At 44.1% G+C, this 16845-nt stretch overlaps 1 protein-coding gene across 2 annotated transcripts in view; it reads left to right on the forward strand.

Moving 5' to 3' along the window:
• The window catches only part of Ptpro (protein tyrosine phosphatase, receptor type O), a 204392-nt gene that overhangs the window by 168322 nt on the left and 19225 nt on the right, over positions 1-16845 (forward strand). For both annotated transcript variants that reach the window (XM_026787925.1, XM_026787926.1), the window contains 3 exons: positions 3152-3187; positions 6476-6557; positions 16432-16522. In XM_026787925.1, coding sequence (XP_026643726.1) covers positions 3152-3187; positions 6476-6557; positions 16432-16522 — 209 coding nt within the window. The remainder of the gene's footprint in view (positions 1-3151; positions 3188-6475; positions 6558-16431; positions 16523-16845) is intronic.

Genomic DNA, 16845 nt, shown 5'->3' on the forward strand with positions numbered 1-16845 from the left:
AACCTTGAGAGGAAATCGAGAGATCCCATCAGACACTTCTCACTGTCTGATGAGAATTCTATCACCAGGTGGTGGATGTCTGGCTCTAGTGCCCGGTCAGCCGGCTTCCATGAGGATTCCTGATTTCAGTGGTCCTGGAGCCTTACTTTTGTTAAAAGCATCCCCTACTCTGAACTGAATTCACCGCTGTTTCTTTTCTCTACCATAACCACCTGCATACCCTATACAAACATGCATGTGTCTGCCTAACTCCTAAACAGTCGCATTTTAAGAACAGGACGATATTTAGTGACAACATTCAGATGTATAAAAGGCCATGCATTGGTCATTGCATGATGTGTTTGGAGACGGCTCTAAACCTAAAGGCCTGGGTGGCTTTTGTTTAGCGTGTGAAGCAGCTGCACTTAGGAACCCGGGGCCTTCTGGGCTTTATACTTTATTTTAATCACTGCACATTCGGTGTCTCTGCCATTACCTTGGAGTCTTTTGAGGAATGGACTGCAGTGTGGTTGGATTTAGGGCCTGTTGTGGCCCCAAAAGAATTTAGGAAGAATCCACTTTAATTTCTCTACGTCACTGGGGATTTGAACTTTGTCTTACATAAACAAAAAGTGGAAAAATCAAATGAGTACAAGTCTCTCATTCTCTCTGTCTCTGTCACTCTCTGTGTCTTTCTCTCTGTCTCAACACAGTACTCAAAAGTGTAGAAAGATGCTCTCCATGTGGCCATGGCCTGCCATCAGTCAGTCTTGGCATATTCCACAACCTTCAGATACAGGGACACTCCAGATTCAGCAGAATCTAAATGGAACATTGAACGTGGCCACAAATCATACAGACGTACCCTCATGGCCACAGCACACCATACAAAATATACAGCGGAATTTTACATCACATTGAAAGTTCACTCGGTAACAGATGGGATTAGAATGGAAAACTCTGTGCCTGGCTTCTCCTGAGCCACCAAGCACAGTAGCTCGCTTTGTCTCAGATTCCTTTTGCGGTCTGTTTGGATAGGAAAGGAGTTTTCTTTGCTCTCAGTCTCCTGATCCCAGCAGAGCTGTCAGCCACCTGTCCCGGCATTCTGCTTTCCCAAATGCTGACGTGATTGGCTGGGTTGCATTCCTGAAATTAACTTACTACCAGGATAGCTGAACCAGAGGAGGGCCCGCGGAGCTTTCTTTAGCTTCCAGCATCCTAAGTGATACAACTATGTCCGACATCAGTGTTTTTTAAATGATAGGGGAGAGTTGTACTTCTTCTGAAGTCTAAGAATATAAAAGACAAAGAAGATGAGACCAGGGAGCAGGGAAGAAACAGGAACAAAGCAATGAGGGTGGTGGGAAGGGGGTAAGGAGATAAGGAGTCTTCACTTGGAAGTTGTAGGAAATAAAAGCTATTCAAACCAAGAAACTCCATGGACCACTAAGGGTGCTTCCCTATAACCCTGACCTGACTGCTTGCTCTTTGTCTATAAGCCTCACTTCACAGGACCTATAAGGCCAATTCTAGGATTATTGTTATTCTTTAGACAGTTTGAGAATAATACAGGATCTTTCCTTTTACTGGTATCCATCCATTGTACATTGTGGTGTGTGCATTGGTGTGTGTGTGTGTGTGTGTGTGTGTGTGTGTGTGTGTGTGTGCGCGCGCGCACCTATGTGTGACGATTGCAAGCTCACACCACATTGGACAGATTTCAGAAGTCGATTCTCTCCATTTTCCTTGAGTTCCGGGGCCTGGACTCAGGTTCTTGGGCTTGTCAGCAAGACCTTCTACTGGTTGAGCCAGCTCCTGGCCCGCATAAAAACATTTTCCTCAAGTACATCACGTGCGTTGGGCACACTTGTCTTCTATACCCAGCCCACCACCCTTCCTTCCTTCTTGTCAGCCCTTCTCTGTTCCCCAGATAACCCTGCTTGTATTTTCATGCCATATATAGGACTACATGTAACAGAAAAGACTACAAGATAGATAATTTGCATAATTGACTTACTAGATGAAACTGCAAGGGTAATATAAATTTAGAATATTTTGTTTCAACTCAACATGATAAGCATTTGTGAACAAGCCACCATGGTGTCCACCGTCAGTGCTCATCCCTGAAGGGCACAGTGTCTAGCGGATGGGCTAACACGGATCCCCCTCACCACGTGAGAACTGGCCATTTGCCAGAGCTCTGGACGCCTGGGGAAAGAACTGCCTCATCCTTTCAAAGCCTTTCTGAAGCTGAGCTAGCCGGGAAATCACAGTTTTAATGCACAAATAAATAATCCGGTACATGAAGGTACTTGTACCCATGACTGATCATTCCCTCCTGACATTTATTTTTGAAGATATGCATGCCTTCATTAGAATATCGAAAGGCCTGTGCTGTTGAGTACAGCCACGGTTACTATCATTTCACTCATAAGCTCAAGTAGGCTAGCACATGCCGTTCGTACAGATGATAAAATACAACGACAAAGTTCTTCAAGTAGCTGCTCTCCTCGTGTGAGGTGACGACAGGGCTTGATTCCTTTGCCTGCTTCATGAAAACGATGACCCTAAATAATCCTAGGGTAATGTAATTAACCAAACCGTACATTAACACTTCCTGTGTTTGGGTTTATGGGTTATCAAGGAATTAAGAAGAACCACGTGGCAGGTCCATTTCTTCATATGTGTTAAGAACATAGAATTGTGTGAGCCACACACCTGCAATAGTCCAGCAGTTTGCCTCGGAAACAACAGAGAGGCTACTTTGGTCCATAGCTAAGAACCCAACCTTCAGCTTCCTTGGCCTTTATTCTTTATTCCCCCCGTCCTTCTTTCTTGTCTACAGACACTGGAAACCAGGAAATGGATGTTTCCATTACTAATAAAACCTTCTAGAAAGGTAACTGCCAGGAGTCAGCAACTGTAGCTCTAGGATGCAGTTTTCAGCAAACGGGAAATATGAAATGCAGGCGTGTGCTTGTGACCGAGTAGTTTCTCAAAATGAGTCAGAAATAGCTATCTTTACCTAAGGAAGATTAATTTAGCAAATCTGAAGTATAGTTAATAAAAATTAAATGAAGAATTGCTTAATGAAAAAGTTTAAAGCCCTTTGAAGTTTAATCTTATTAATCAACTTTTCATACTGATGAATGTATTTTTTTTCAATTTTCAGGAGTAAAAATGGCTTAAGGAAGAGGAAGCTGACGAAGTAAGTCTGTGGCACTGTTACACTCTGAGACTTTCATCATAACAATGTACACTTTCCAAATGAAAACCTAGTCTAGTTTCCCTTCTGTTGCTGTAATAGAACTTTCCGACCCAAGTAGCTTAGGAGAGAAAAGGCTTTATTTCATCTTGTAGGTTACAGCCCATCACTGAGGGAAGCCAGGGCAAGAGTTCAAGCTGGAGCCAGATGCAGTGACATACACCTTTAATCCCAGTACTCAGGAGGCAGTGGCAGGTAGCTCTCAGTGAGTTTTAGGACAGCCAGAGCTTTCGGAGGAAGACCCCCCATCTCAAAAACAAAACAAATAGAACTTGAAGCAGAAAGCATGGAGGAACACTGCTTGCTGGCTTGCTGTGGCTCGCGCTTTTATAGCTTTCTAATGCAGTTCAGAATCACCTACCCAGAGCACCATGGCACTACCAACAGTGCTCTAGGTCCTCCTGCATCATACAACATTCAAGACAACTTCCCACAGGCATGCATACCCTCAGGCTAATATGATCTAGGCAATTCCGTAACTGAGATTATGTTCTCAGATAACCCAATGCTGTGTCAAGTGAAGCTAATAGGACAAAAACATCACATGCTCCCAAATGAAAAGGGTGTCTACGAAGAGGTGGGTTTCTCATCATAGGAAACCATAAAACGAATGGATTGTTAGGACTCACAAAAATCTTGCAAGAGGTCATGCCAAATATATGACCATCTAATATGGACATAAAGGTACACAAAAGCCTCTAGTCATTTTATGTTTTGAAATTCTACTTCATTGCAGAGAAAGGTTTTTACTCTAGTTGGTGCTAAAATTAATACTCTGATAATACCGCCTCTCAACTCTTTCTGATAAATAGGAAAAATAATGAGCTAGCCTGTGCTCCTAACTCCTGAACTCTTAAACATAGACTATGCTATGGTGAGTCGAAGTTATCACCACAGATTTCAAAAGCTTATGTGTTTATAAGTTCCAGGCCTTTTCCTGATTAAAATTCTGTAGTATATATAAACAGTGAAACATTTTTTATAAACTGAATCTTTATTCTTACCAAGGACAGAACACTGATGTATTAGTTTGAAAAGGCAATGGGGTTCCGATGACGGTATTGTTGATAGAGAGAAATAAAAATGTAGTAATTTGTCAGATACTTCAAAAGAAACATTAAGATAAAATATTCTTATTTAGCTTTGAGTGGATTATAATTTCAAGGCACAGAAAGATAATTTTTCCAGAGTCTATGTAAAATCAACAAACGTCCCATTGGCATGCAGCAAGGGGCACAGCAGAGGGGCGATTAATCAGGAAGAGACAATTGTTTGGGAGAAACATTATGACAGCAATGGAAAGTCTTCGTTGCCCAAAATTATTGGTGGGTTTTGAAGGAAGCTATAGAGGAGTTGGCTAGAATATCCAGGAACAGAGTCACAGGATAAATGGAAGGGACACTCAGAGATGTCTCCTTCCAAGTCCCAGACAGAAACAAGAAGATGAATGATCTAGCTCTGTGATTCCTGATTTCTGTCCCCCCCACCATCATGCAGCCACACCCTCCCCCACCTTCTGCCCCATCTTTTAAATGTTCCTGCTGCTCTCCCTTCCCTCCCAGTGTCCCAGCCCCCTTCTCTGCCCTAGCTCTATGTCAGCCTTCTCCAGTCTGTCTCCCTCATCTTTGGGTTTGCTTCTTCTCGCCCACAAGTCCGGTATGCCACCATCAGGCATATTCCTGATTTCCTAATAACAAGGTGTAGCTTGGAAATGTTAGATCCAACTTTAAGATCAATGTCCCCACAACATCTGGAGCCAGAGAGAGCAGCTCTAATGGAGTTGGACACGGGAGCCCATCTTTAGCGGGTATTTTAGAAAGAGAAGAAGGGTAAAGTGGGAAAATCTTTGAACCAAGACTTGCTTTGCCTGGGCTTCTGTCAGAGTTCTACCCCCCAGAGGTCCCACTTTCTTCCCTTAACTGTGACTCTCTTATGTTTGTTTGGTTCTGCTGTGCTGGGGATCGAGGCTGAAGCTTTCCACATCCTAGGCAGGCCCCTAAGTTACGTCCCAGGCATCTGTGGCTCCCACCAAGCATGACAGCCTGTTTTTTAAACTACCATATTTTTATGACCAAGAGTCATTGTTCCTATCATTTCTGATTAAAAACATGATAATTTTGAGGCAATACCTGAGAACTTTAATTCCCTTACAATCCACTAAAAGTTTAGTATAAACGAATATCATAACTTAATCTACTAGATTAACTAGTCAGCAGCTCTAACCAAATACTTAATCCATGCTGTGTAGTTGCTAATAGGACTGCAGACAGATGGGAGAATCTGAACAGCGTATCTTAAGACTAAAGCATAGGTTAAATGTATGGACCCAACCCAAAGAAGATAAGAAGAGAAACTGCAGCTTCCTGTAGGATAGAGAAGAGGTTGGTGCAGGCTGCTTTTTAAAGAGAAGCAATCAAGATATACAGAACATGAAAGTTAAATCCTATTCATTAAAAAAAAAAACTAGCATAGGTGTAGAAACTTGGCTGTGTGACTCGCTTGCACTTCTAAACCATTTCTACAGTTGTGTTGAGTCACCAGCTTAGATACAGTTCTCTCAGGTGAGACACCTGGAGTTTCCTAGCGAAATGCTCCGTCCTACAGACCGGGCCTGCTCTAAGTGTTCTGTAGCTAGCTGCAGGATTCCATATCCATAGAAAGCTGTTTAATTAACAAGTCTCTTTGAATGCTGTACGTGAGCCCAAGGAGGTGGGTGTGGCAACAGCGTTTTTTCAATGACTGTGGCGAATTTATGAGAAGTTATATGATTATCCAGAGTCACAGTCTAGATATTGAGCAGCAAACCACATCTCAGACAGGTCTCTGGAGTGTAAACTCCTGTTCTTCCTCAGATGCCTGGATCCTCCAGAAATAAGCACACAAATTCATGATGTGTATTTCTATGCACATACACACAACACACAAACACATATAATACACACATGTGTAGATTGTGCATATATAAGTGGAGGTGTGTATATAATATGTTTTTCCCTAAATTAAAGGTGAAGTGCAGATAGAGACATCTCTAGGAAGTTTAGTGTATATATACTTTTTCTAAAATTGTACTGCCAACTGACAGTCTTAATTAGAGAATGTAGTAACAGTCGGTGTTTATCCTAGAAAAGTAAAACTTCTATTTTTGCCAAGAAAAGTACAAAATGTGGTGTTAACCAATATGCTGCCCACTGGGTTGATGTTTAACCATCCCTTTCTTTCCGTTTGACAAAGCCCAGTTCAGCTGGATGACTTTGATTCTTACATCAAGGATATGGCCAAGGACTCTGACTATAAATTCTCTCTTCAGTTTGAGGTGAGTGGTGAGGCAGTCTCCCCCTTCGTGGAGGAGAGTGGATGGGGATGGTGGGGTTTACAGTGGGGTCACTTCCCTGCTCCCTGGGTGGAACGTGGGATATACTGCTAAGCAAGGAAGGCTGTTGATTTCTTGGGGGTGTGGGTGCTTAACTTCTGGACCAGATCAAGGGACCTCCACAATTGTCTTGAAGGCCAGAGTTCAGAGAGCCTAAATGCAAGGAGGGAGAGTGAACAGGAGTGGGGTCAAAGGTGAATAGATGAGACCGGGAGATGACATATTTGAAAAGTCAAGAACAGTCAAGAGGAAAGAAGACGAAAAGAAAACTGACACCTGGCATGGCACTTGCCTTCCAGGTGCGTCTTCAGGTGGCCCAAGACCAGGTGGAGACCTGTGTCTCCTACAAGTGTGACAGCCAAGGGCAGGGCACTCATGAAGCTGGGTTTCCAAACAACGCTGCTGAACATTTCTTGCTGTTTGGCTTTCTTTCTTTTGAAACCCTGGGAGGACAGAGTTGCTCATGATTTGTGTAGACAGAGAAGGACACTGTCCACACTCCCTTCCCTAGGACTCCACACTGACACCAGTGCCCGCATAAACAGTGGACAAAGGGGCAGAACAAACTGGGGCCTTGGTTCTGCTGCCCTGTGGCCCCTCACGTGCCTCAGACGCCATGGCAGCTACACTGAGCCATGGTTCCGGATAAAGTAAATGACTCTGATCTTTTGTAGTTTTCTTTTTAATTCTAAGTTCTCCTTCCCATTAGAGTAACTGGTTTTAATCACATTTATTTTTTCCATTTCTTCTTTATCTTCGTCAGCCAAGGACCACTGTAGTCAACACCGGCCAGGAATAGTCTGGGTATGGGCATTTTTCCAGGGAGTTTGAGGGTGAAAAGAATCTTTAAAATATTGCTTTTACTGTGTGTATATACATATATGTGTGCATGTATGTGTTATGTTTTATGTACATATGTATGTATATATGTGAGCTACAATGTGTTTGTAGGTCAGAGAACAACTTCCAGGAGCCAGGTTCCCCCTTCACCACATGAGGCCCAGGGATCTGACTCATGGGATCATCAGTTTGGGTGGGAAGAACCATTACCACTGAGCTGTCTCACTGACCCGCGAATGATTTTATTCATTACCAAATTCAAAGCCCCTTAACTACCATGTCTTGATAAATCTTCCCAAAAGCCTGGCCTGTTATCGATTCTCTGCAGGTGGATATGAAATTATCAATAGTACCCTCATAATGCAGCTCAAATAACAGAAATCTAATTATATTTCAGGCTCTACAGTAAGAACAGCAGTTCAGAAAGTAAGTCACTAGAAGGAGGATATTTTTAAAAGACTGATAATGAGCCAAAATTCTGTAATAAAAAAAAAACAACTGAATAGTTGGATGGCTATAAGGCTGGAGAGGAAAATGACGGTGTGGCCATACCTCTAACCTGAGTAAAAAGTTTCTTAATTACTTTGAGATTAGATTCTGTGTAAGTTACTTTTCTGTTGCTCTGATAAGACATACCCTGATAAAAAGTGAATTAGAAAAGAACGGATTCCTTTCACCTAGAGTTCTAGGATCCGAGAGTCCATTGTGGTGCAGAAGGCATGGCGGCAGCAGTTGAGGCAAGCTTGCAGCAAGGAGGCACAGAGAGGAAGGAAGTGGGACCAGGCTGTAACATCTCAGAGCCTGTCCCCAGGGAGGCACATCTCCCAGCAAAGCTCACAGTCCCGCAACCCTCTCAAACAGTACCACCAACTAGGGACCAGTTGCTCAGACCCACTCACCTCTGAGGGACATTGTTCATCAAGCCACCACAGATGCTATTGGTGGCACAGCTAAAGGTCATGACCTCTGCTGAGGTTTATGCCATCAAAACAAAATGCAAATATTACTGTGTTTTAGATTGTATAGTTATTTAAAAGTTCAGTGCTTGCTGGGCAGTGCTAGCGCACACCTTTAACCCCCAGCACTCAGGAGGCAGAGAGGTAGATCTCCATGAGTTCAAGACTAGCCTGGTCCACAAGAGCTAGTTCCAGAACAGCTAGTACTATTACACAGAGAAACTCTGTCTCAAAAAAAAAAAAATTCAATGCTATTTTTTAATTTGAAAAAAAAAAGAACACTTTAATGGTAAGTGAAACATAATCTAACCAGCTTACACCTAAGTAAAGGGGACTTGACTGGAAAGATGTTAATATATCTCGTGGGAGTAAAGGAAGGGCCAGGTAGATAAACTCTGGGTCTGACTCAGGGAAGATCTCTGAGAGGCCCCCTTCATTCCTCACTTCCATGCCCCTCTGGTCTTGACTTTGCTTTATTTCACTGCAAGGCAACTCCTTTTTCGTGGTAGAAAACTCAGTGTCTGTTTTAACTGGAGTTCTGTAGCTGTGAAGAGACATCATGACCATGACAAGTCTTATAAAGGAAAACATTTAATTGAGGTGGCTTACAGCTCAGAGGTTTAGTCTGTTATCAACACGGTGGAACATGGAAGCCTGCAGGCAGACATGGTTCTGGCGAAAGAACTGAGGGCTCTTACATTCTGACCCGCAGGCAGCAGGAAATGATCTGAGACACCGGAAGTGTCTTGAGCATGTATGAGACCACAAAGCCAACCCCCCACAGTGACACATTTCCTTCAACAGGGCCATACCTACTCCAGCAGAGTCACACTCTCTATGAGCTTATGGGGGCGAATTACATCTAAACTACCACAGTATCCAACCTCTCCTCCCCCTCTTCAGTCCTCTGCTCCTCCTCTACATGTTTCTTACCCCTCCACATAATGTTCTCTTGCTCATCTGTGTTTTGAAAATTAACAGGGAATTTTGTCTAGACAGTCTGGGTCATGGTGTCCGTTTTAACCGACTACTAAAGCAGAAAGAGTCACATAAAGTCTGCTGAGCAAGATAGCATGACTAAATTACCTTAAATGAGTGATAGCCATATTCCTGAACAAAGATGGAGCGCTGCCAGACAATCAGCAATTTATGTACTAGCTTTAAATACCATGCAGAAATGTTAAAAAGAATTGTATACTCTACATGCTGAATGTCCAATTTATTATGTGCTTGGTTTTTATGTGTTCAAAGTATGTATGGACATCTTTCTTTAGTTCAGAACATTTGTATTTGTATTTAAGGATTTCTATTTAGTTGGCCACTGATAAGTCAATATGGGGGGTGTGTCACACTTTTCAAAACCTCAGTTTCTTCACATATAAGACAGGTAGGTTGAACTCGATTAGTCATTTCCCAGGGAGCAAGAGTCAGCCAGTTCCCAAAGAGTGCGGTGAGGTGTGGGAGCGGCTTTAGTGAATGCCTTGGGTGGTGGCTACTAATGGTATACAGTGGGAGAAGAGCAGGAGAATTAAATGTTCCTCAAGGTGTGCAGTCAGGAATTGTCCTCGACCAGAAATACTCCCCAAAACATGGGGCTTCATGAGAAGCACCGTGCAGCGTTGCTTTACAACGCTCATGTGTTATAGTTCCCCAGAAAACCCCATGGGATGTGCACACAGAACCAGCAGGATTGCAGAGAGAGTGATTTGTCTTAAGGAACTGGCTTAGGACAACTAGCAAGTCTAATCTTCAGGACAAGCTGTCCCCTGGTGAACCACAGAGAAGCTGAGGTTGCAATCCTGAGTCTGAAGGCAGTAGGGAGAAGAATTCCCTCCTCTGTCAGGGAGTTACCTTCCCTCTTAATTCAATTAATTTATTGGATAAGTCCCACCCAATGGACAAGCAGTAATCTACTTTACTCTGAGTCTGCTGAGGTCAACACATTTTGCCAACTTCATAGCAAGTTTGCTATGTGGCCAAACCCCTGGGCACTCTAGCCTAGCCAAGCAGACACGGAAGTGCAGCCATGGTGCCAGGTTTTGGAGACATGATTAGGGATTTTATGATCAATAACCATTTTTTTTCAAATGTCTTTATTCTTAGAACATTATTAGTCATGTGTGGAATATACTTGGCTCCATGCTTACTCTGTGTGCATGATTCAGTGGGAAACACGGGGATCTTTACATCTCTGGCAAGCATTCGCTCAGCCAGGGACCCGCTGATTGCTTTCCCCTTCTCCATGACAGTCTCCAGTTCGTTCTCACATCTCCACAGCCCACAGTGTTCTCAGAGTGAGCATGATTTCTTCACCGTTTTCAGGGGAGCATTGAGCTCCAGCAGCTGCTTTCTGTGTATGTGCCTCACCTTGACGTAGCAGACATCAGATTTCGTAGTATTTTGTATTCGTATTTACTGAAATGTGAGAGGGAAATGCTTCTGGCTCTAACGGTGCCTTGAGAAGGTATTCGGATGACTGAAGCAGCCGACTCTAGCTAAACCTAGTAGCGAAAGCAGGGACTTGCTCTACTCATCTGAGAGCTTATACTACTTGAGTTCATCTCCGCACTGACATTGAAAGACCAGACACGCAGGGAGAAATTGCATCATTTGAAATCATTACACGAACCGAAGATAACAGATTTACATATATTACCAATTTACATATATTACCAATACAGCTCTAAGTCATACATGAAGCTATCAGTTTCTACTTCCTAGTCTTTATGAAGCTATCAGTTTCTACTTCCTAGTCTCTGAATAAATTCTCTTTCACTCAGTCTCTGATTTGGCAGCTGGGGGAAAGATTGATTATTTGTCTGACAGAAGCACACATTTTTCCTTAAGGAGGCTGGGAACTCGAAAAGGGACAGCTTCGTCTCTGATGTCTCTGATTAGAGGGACCCGAAAGAGCCAGACTTCAGAGGGTGAGGTGGGGCCGTTCCCAAGGTATTCCACATACCCCTTGCTCTCCCATTGATTTCTGGCATTTGTGGTCAACGAGAACACAAGAACCTCACATTCTTTGTTTAGAAATATGGCTACTAAGATGAACATAAGATTGAGTTTCAAGCAAGAGGTGACCTTTTCTTTCTGACGTGCTCAGTCTTGGCTGATATTATGTGTGCCTCAGGCCCGTTCCCTGGAGTCCTGACTGGAATGGGCCGCCTCAAATCGCTCCATCAGTGTTTAGGTGCAAGTCTCCAAGACTTGACTTTTCTCTCCTCTCACTCCTTCTTTCCCGGACATGTGATCAGTTTCCAGAGGCCTGTACTTAGCCCTGTAGCCTTGCTCTGTGGGCCGTCCCTGATCTGAACTGCATCTTGGTCTCCGGGTCCTTGAGAGTTATTGTAGACTTCCCTAGGGAAGATTGCTTTTGTTTCTTCTCTTCCATTACCCACCCATCAGACTCCCACCAATGCCGTGCTCTTTCCCTGAGGTGTGTTTGGTGGACTGAATTGTGCCCTACCTCATCTGCCGAGGCTCTAACCACAGGATGACACCTCATTTCCCAATAGGACTGTGATGGATGGAGATGGTTAAAATGGTCAAACCTTAAGAAGCCATGCTATGTGCAGCTGCTGGTGAATGCGTCACTAGGGAAGGCAATAAAAACTCCCACCCCAGCCATGGCAGAGGGCATGTGGCCTTGCTGATGCCTTGGTTTCAGATTTAGGGACTCCAGAGCTATGAGACAATACATTGATTTGGGGTTAAGTCAGTATGTTTGTGGCACCTTGTCCTGGCATCCCAGGAGACTTATACAGTACCACACTAGACAACTTACTCTAAGCCTTTTCATTCCCCTGGATGGTCACCTGAAGATAAGCAAACATGCAACTGTACTGTGCTGTTAACTTGCTGCAGATGAGACCTCCACTTTTGCTCCCTCCCCCTTTCCCCCCCTGTGGATACGAGGTCTATTGACCCAAATCACTTGCCTCTAATGCACAGTCTGTCCAGAGTAGTAAACACCAAGTGTTGTCCTCTGGGGTCAACGCAGCTCGCGCTGAGAGAGAACACAGTTTTAGATGAGGACCGATTGACTATGCTCCTCCCATCTGTGTTGAGGGCCCACAGCCTCGCTGTCAGTGTTTGAAGACCAGGCCCTTTGCAGATAATTAGGACAGACAGAGTCATGGAGCTGGGAGTCTAGTGGTGAGATCAGAGCCTTTACCAGAAGAGAAATGGGTGAGTTTGCCATGTCTTCCCATGAGCTTCACATTGACGGGACATGGGAGTACATGGGAGCTGACAGACAGCTGCTTACAAACCGCAGATTCACAATGAAATCTACACTGCTGGCACCTTGGTTTGGGGCTTTTCAGCCCTCATGACTGAAAAATAATAACAACATTTGGTTAAAACCACAAATCTCTTATGTTCAATATGCACACAGACATACACATACTCTCTCTTTCACACACACACACACACACTCGTACACATACTCTCTCTTTCACACACACACACTCGTACACACATACATACACATACAGAACACACATAAACACACACAATCATACATACACACTCATACACACATACATAGACTTACATAACACACATGCACACACATACATACACATACATATACAACACACATACACACATGAACAAACACTGTACAAATGCCTGTGCTTTCTTTCTCCAGAGTTAAATGATTCAACAGTCTCTGACCCAGTACTGACCACCACAGGACTGGGTAACTAAGTCAGGCCCCTCGCAATTCATCACAGTGTTCTTGGCTTAACAGATGTTTACCCTCCCAGATGTCAGATTCAGGAGCTGAAAGCCAGAGTCATTGGAACCTCTCTCCCTCTGAAGGCTTCCAGGAGGGCACTTCTTTACCTTGCTCAGTTTCTGGTGGCCCCGGGTGTTCTTGGACTGGCAGCTGCGTCAAGTCAGACTCTGAGCCCATCTTACCGTGGCTTTTCATCTGGTGATCCACAGTGATTTATCTCTATCAGCTTTTACAAAAGAGTTGCATCCATAGGATCGAATATGGACACGCTTCTTGGTGAACACCATTCAACACTCTAGGGATGTCTACGATAAGTAAAAACCTGGCTGGCTATATTAGAAGCAAAACAGGTGAACAGAAACCCAAGAATGATTTATGTGGCTCCAGCCCATCATCCCTACACTTTGTCTTAATGAAGATTTAAGTCTCCGTGTTTCCATATGATTGGAGAGACAGTAACTGCGGAGTGACGGAACTAGAAGCTTTTTTGATTTTTCACTTGGTGACAAAGCTAAACTGCGAAGCCCGCAAAGCGGCTCGAGTGCCCACACCGCTGCTGCTCTACTGCAACGCAGCTTGACTGATTTACACTTAGGCTGCTCAGTCAACTAAGCGGCTCTTACCAACTTAGGGCCTTTACAGCTGGGAAGGTAACAGTCGATGACAGGTCTCTCCGTGAGTCAGCTGCCATGTGCGCTGCCAGCTCTCAGCCCTAGCCTGTTTCTAAGATTCCTTTTGTGTCTTTTCCAGTGGCTTTTTAGTCTGTGTCCAAATTGGGGTATGGAAGGGAGTGAAGAGGAGTTGTGATTTTTATCCACACAACGGCAAAGAAAGGAGTCATTATAGACCCAAGCCAGACAAAGCAGAAACAAACACAGCCATACCATCAGAGTATTTCACAATTGGTAGCCGTAGGGCAACATTTGCCTTTGCTTAGTGTGATTATTCTATTGGATAGCACTATAAGCCAGCAAAGAATGGAGAAATTATAAGATGTATTTGGAGATAATTAGATTGATGTTGAGGAGATTTGAGCCACTTTCAAAAGACTTACAGTTTGTATGTGGCACACAGAACTAAGGAAGGTGTTTTGACAAATTAACTGCTTTTGATAAAGTATCCTTTATGTTTTTTTTCTAAAGAAAGCCCACTTGTAAATATTTTTTTGTGTGTAGCACAAGAGTAATATAGCAAGACGCTGAAAACCCTTCAAATGAGAAATCTGTACAATTGCAATGGCACTGGTTTTTGTCTGAAATAGGGGGGAGATTCAAATTTGTGCTGAAGCACCAACTTGCCAATTTATCTTTAAGAATGACACCAGTTGCTCCAAAAAGCTTAGGAGTTTGTAGTATTGAGAAGCCAAAATATGATAAAGCATCAGCAAGAAAGAGAAATCTGGGCCCCTGAGGTTATTTCATCCATGTTGATGACAATCATGCATGCCAATGTGGACTGATAAAATCAGTAGCAAGGATCTCCAACCTGAAAGAGGCCTGAGACCAAAACCTTGATTCCTGAAGCACTCACTTGGAGAAGAGCTCTTGAAGCATGCGCTTTGGATCGAGATGCGAAGGATGTGACAATCTTCCTGCTCCATCGCCTGGAACATCCTCAAATGTTTCTCCCCTTAAAATCTCTCAGAGATTCCAAAATTACTCCTCCAGAGTGAGCTTCTAGCTTTTGATTCCTTAAAGTAACCGCTGAGAAGCGTTTTGAGGAGTAAAGCCTGTGGGCCTTGCTGCACCCCTGGAAGGGATTTCCTTAGTTAAGTTCAAGCACTCTGGAGTTCAGGTCAGCGACGCCTGGATAAGGGCCTTGAGAGAGCGGCAACTGCTGTAATCGTAGCATCCAGGAAGCAGAGACAGGGGATCTTCAGGACAAGCTGGCTAGCTAGCCTAATAGATTGACTCAGAAAGAGACCCTGCCTCGGTAAAAGAAATGGAGAACAGTTGAGGAAGGTCCGAATATCAACCTCGGGCCTCCCCACACAGGCACACCCACATACATGCCAACACACAAATGCATACACACGTGTACAAAATACTGAACTCTCTAAATATAAGTAATGCATCTGGTGACTGGTCAGCTTCTAGAATGAGGCATACTATATAACGAAACACAAATATAGGGGGCTCTCCACAGCGCACACTCATGGGGCGCACACAGACACACACCTACAAAATCAAAACAATAAAAATACATCGTGAGAAATGTTTCATGGTTTTGCTAGATTTGCTGCTTCAGTTCTATACTAAAGAATTCCAGAAATGGCCATCCCAGTAGACTGTAATGTGGACAGCTGGGCAACCTGGGACTAGGCAAGCTCCTTATGTTCTGTAAGACACAGAGACAGACAGCTGGGACCCCTCTTCCAGCCACTTAACCCTTTGAACTGCACTAGTCACCTGCTTATATGAAAATATCCATGCTTCTTTTGGAAATAGATTCCCAGGACAACCTACAGGTCAGCTGAGGTCACGCGATCTCCTTCCAGCCCAGGGCTTGCCTCAGTACAACCAGTTCATCTTCATTTCTCAGGCTCCACCACCAGATACTTAGAGATTGCTCGTCCTCTGTTTTACACCATGGAGATTGCTGCCTGCTCCTTTCTCCTTTTTTATTACTTCATTGAGGCTTATTGTCTATGAGAAAAACAGTACCCACATCTCCTCATAGAATGGAAAAGGTTTATGGGAACAGTTTATATGTGAGCTTCCCTCTTCATCCTAAACCTGGAAGGAGTTTCCTTTCCCAAGCCTCCCACCTGGACCTCGCTTCTCTAGAAGATCTGTGAGAAGCTCAAGCTGTCTCCATGGCACACCGACAGCACTTTACTGCTGCCATGCTGACAGAGAACCTTGAAATCAAGGGCCTGCCACGCTCAGCTTTCACACTCACAGGTGTGTGCTTGCAACAGGGCGCTTCTACTTCAGGCTGTGGGTCCCAATCAGGTTGGCCCCGCATCCTGAGATTAGCAGCTTTCCCCGCCATGGGCTCTATCTGACTGAAGCTAGAAGGACAGGAGAAGAAACCAAACTAAGGAAACATGTAGTGAGCTTCCATGTCCACTAAGTTCCACCCAGATTCAGCGACTGGAGCCAGCTGAGGAGAAGGGAGTGGATTAGCACATTCCGCCTTTAAAATGAGCCCACTGCATTATCAGGTAGCCAAGGGCGTGTTGTAGTATTTCACTTGCGCAGAGTCTGAGGTGGAGAGTGAGCCGTCCAGTCCACACTGTGCACAGGAACTCAAACCTCTTCTTTCTCCTTCGCAGGAGTTAAAACTGATCGGACTGGATATTCCGCACTTCGCTGCAGATCTTCCGCTGAACCGATGCAAAAACCGCTACACAAACATCCTGCCATGTAAGCTGGCCCACAGCCCTGATTCCAGCCCTGTCTTTTAAAGGCCAAAGCATTGCTACTGCCACTTTCTCTGTTTCACTAGTTCCCAGCCAGACTCAGGTGCAGTCTGAATTTCAGAGCTATTGCAGCGATTTCCTGTGCCTAACCAAAGCATTGATCTTATTTGGTGGAGGGAGATTTCATTACACTGCTTTTACATAAATTGCATCTGAGCAGAAGAGACTAAGCATTTGGCCCTTTGGGAAAGGGGCTTAGCTAAATTGGGATCAGATAATTTGTGCTCTTCTTAGTAAATATTTTCTGTGAATTCACTGAGAGCGAAA

Source organism: Microtus ochrogaster (genome assembly GCF_000317375.1).
Source record: "Microtus ochrogaster isolate Prairie Vole_2 chromosome 14 unlocalized genomic scaffold, MicOch1.0 chr14_random_2, whole genome shotgun sequence".
Classification (NCBI taxonomy): domain Eukaryota; kingdom Metazoa; phylum Chordata; class Mammalia; order Rodentia; family Cricetidae; genus Microtus; species Microtus ochrogaster.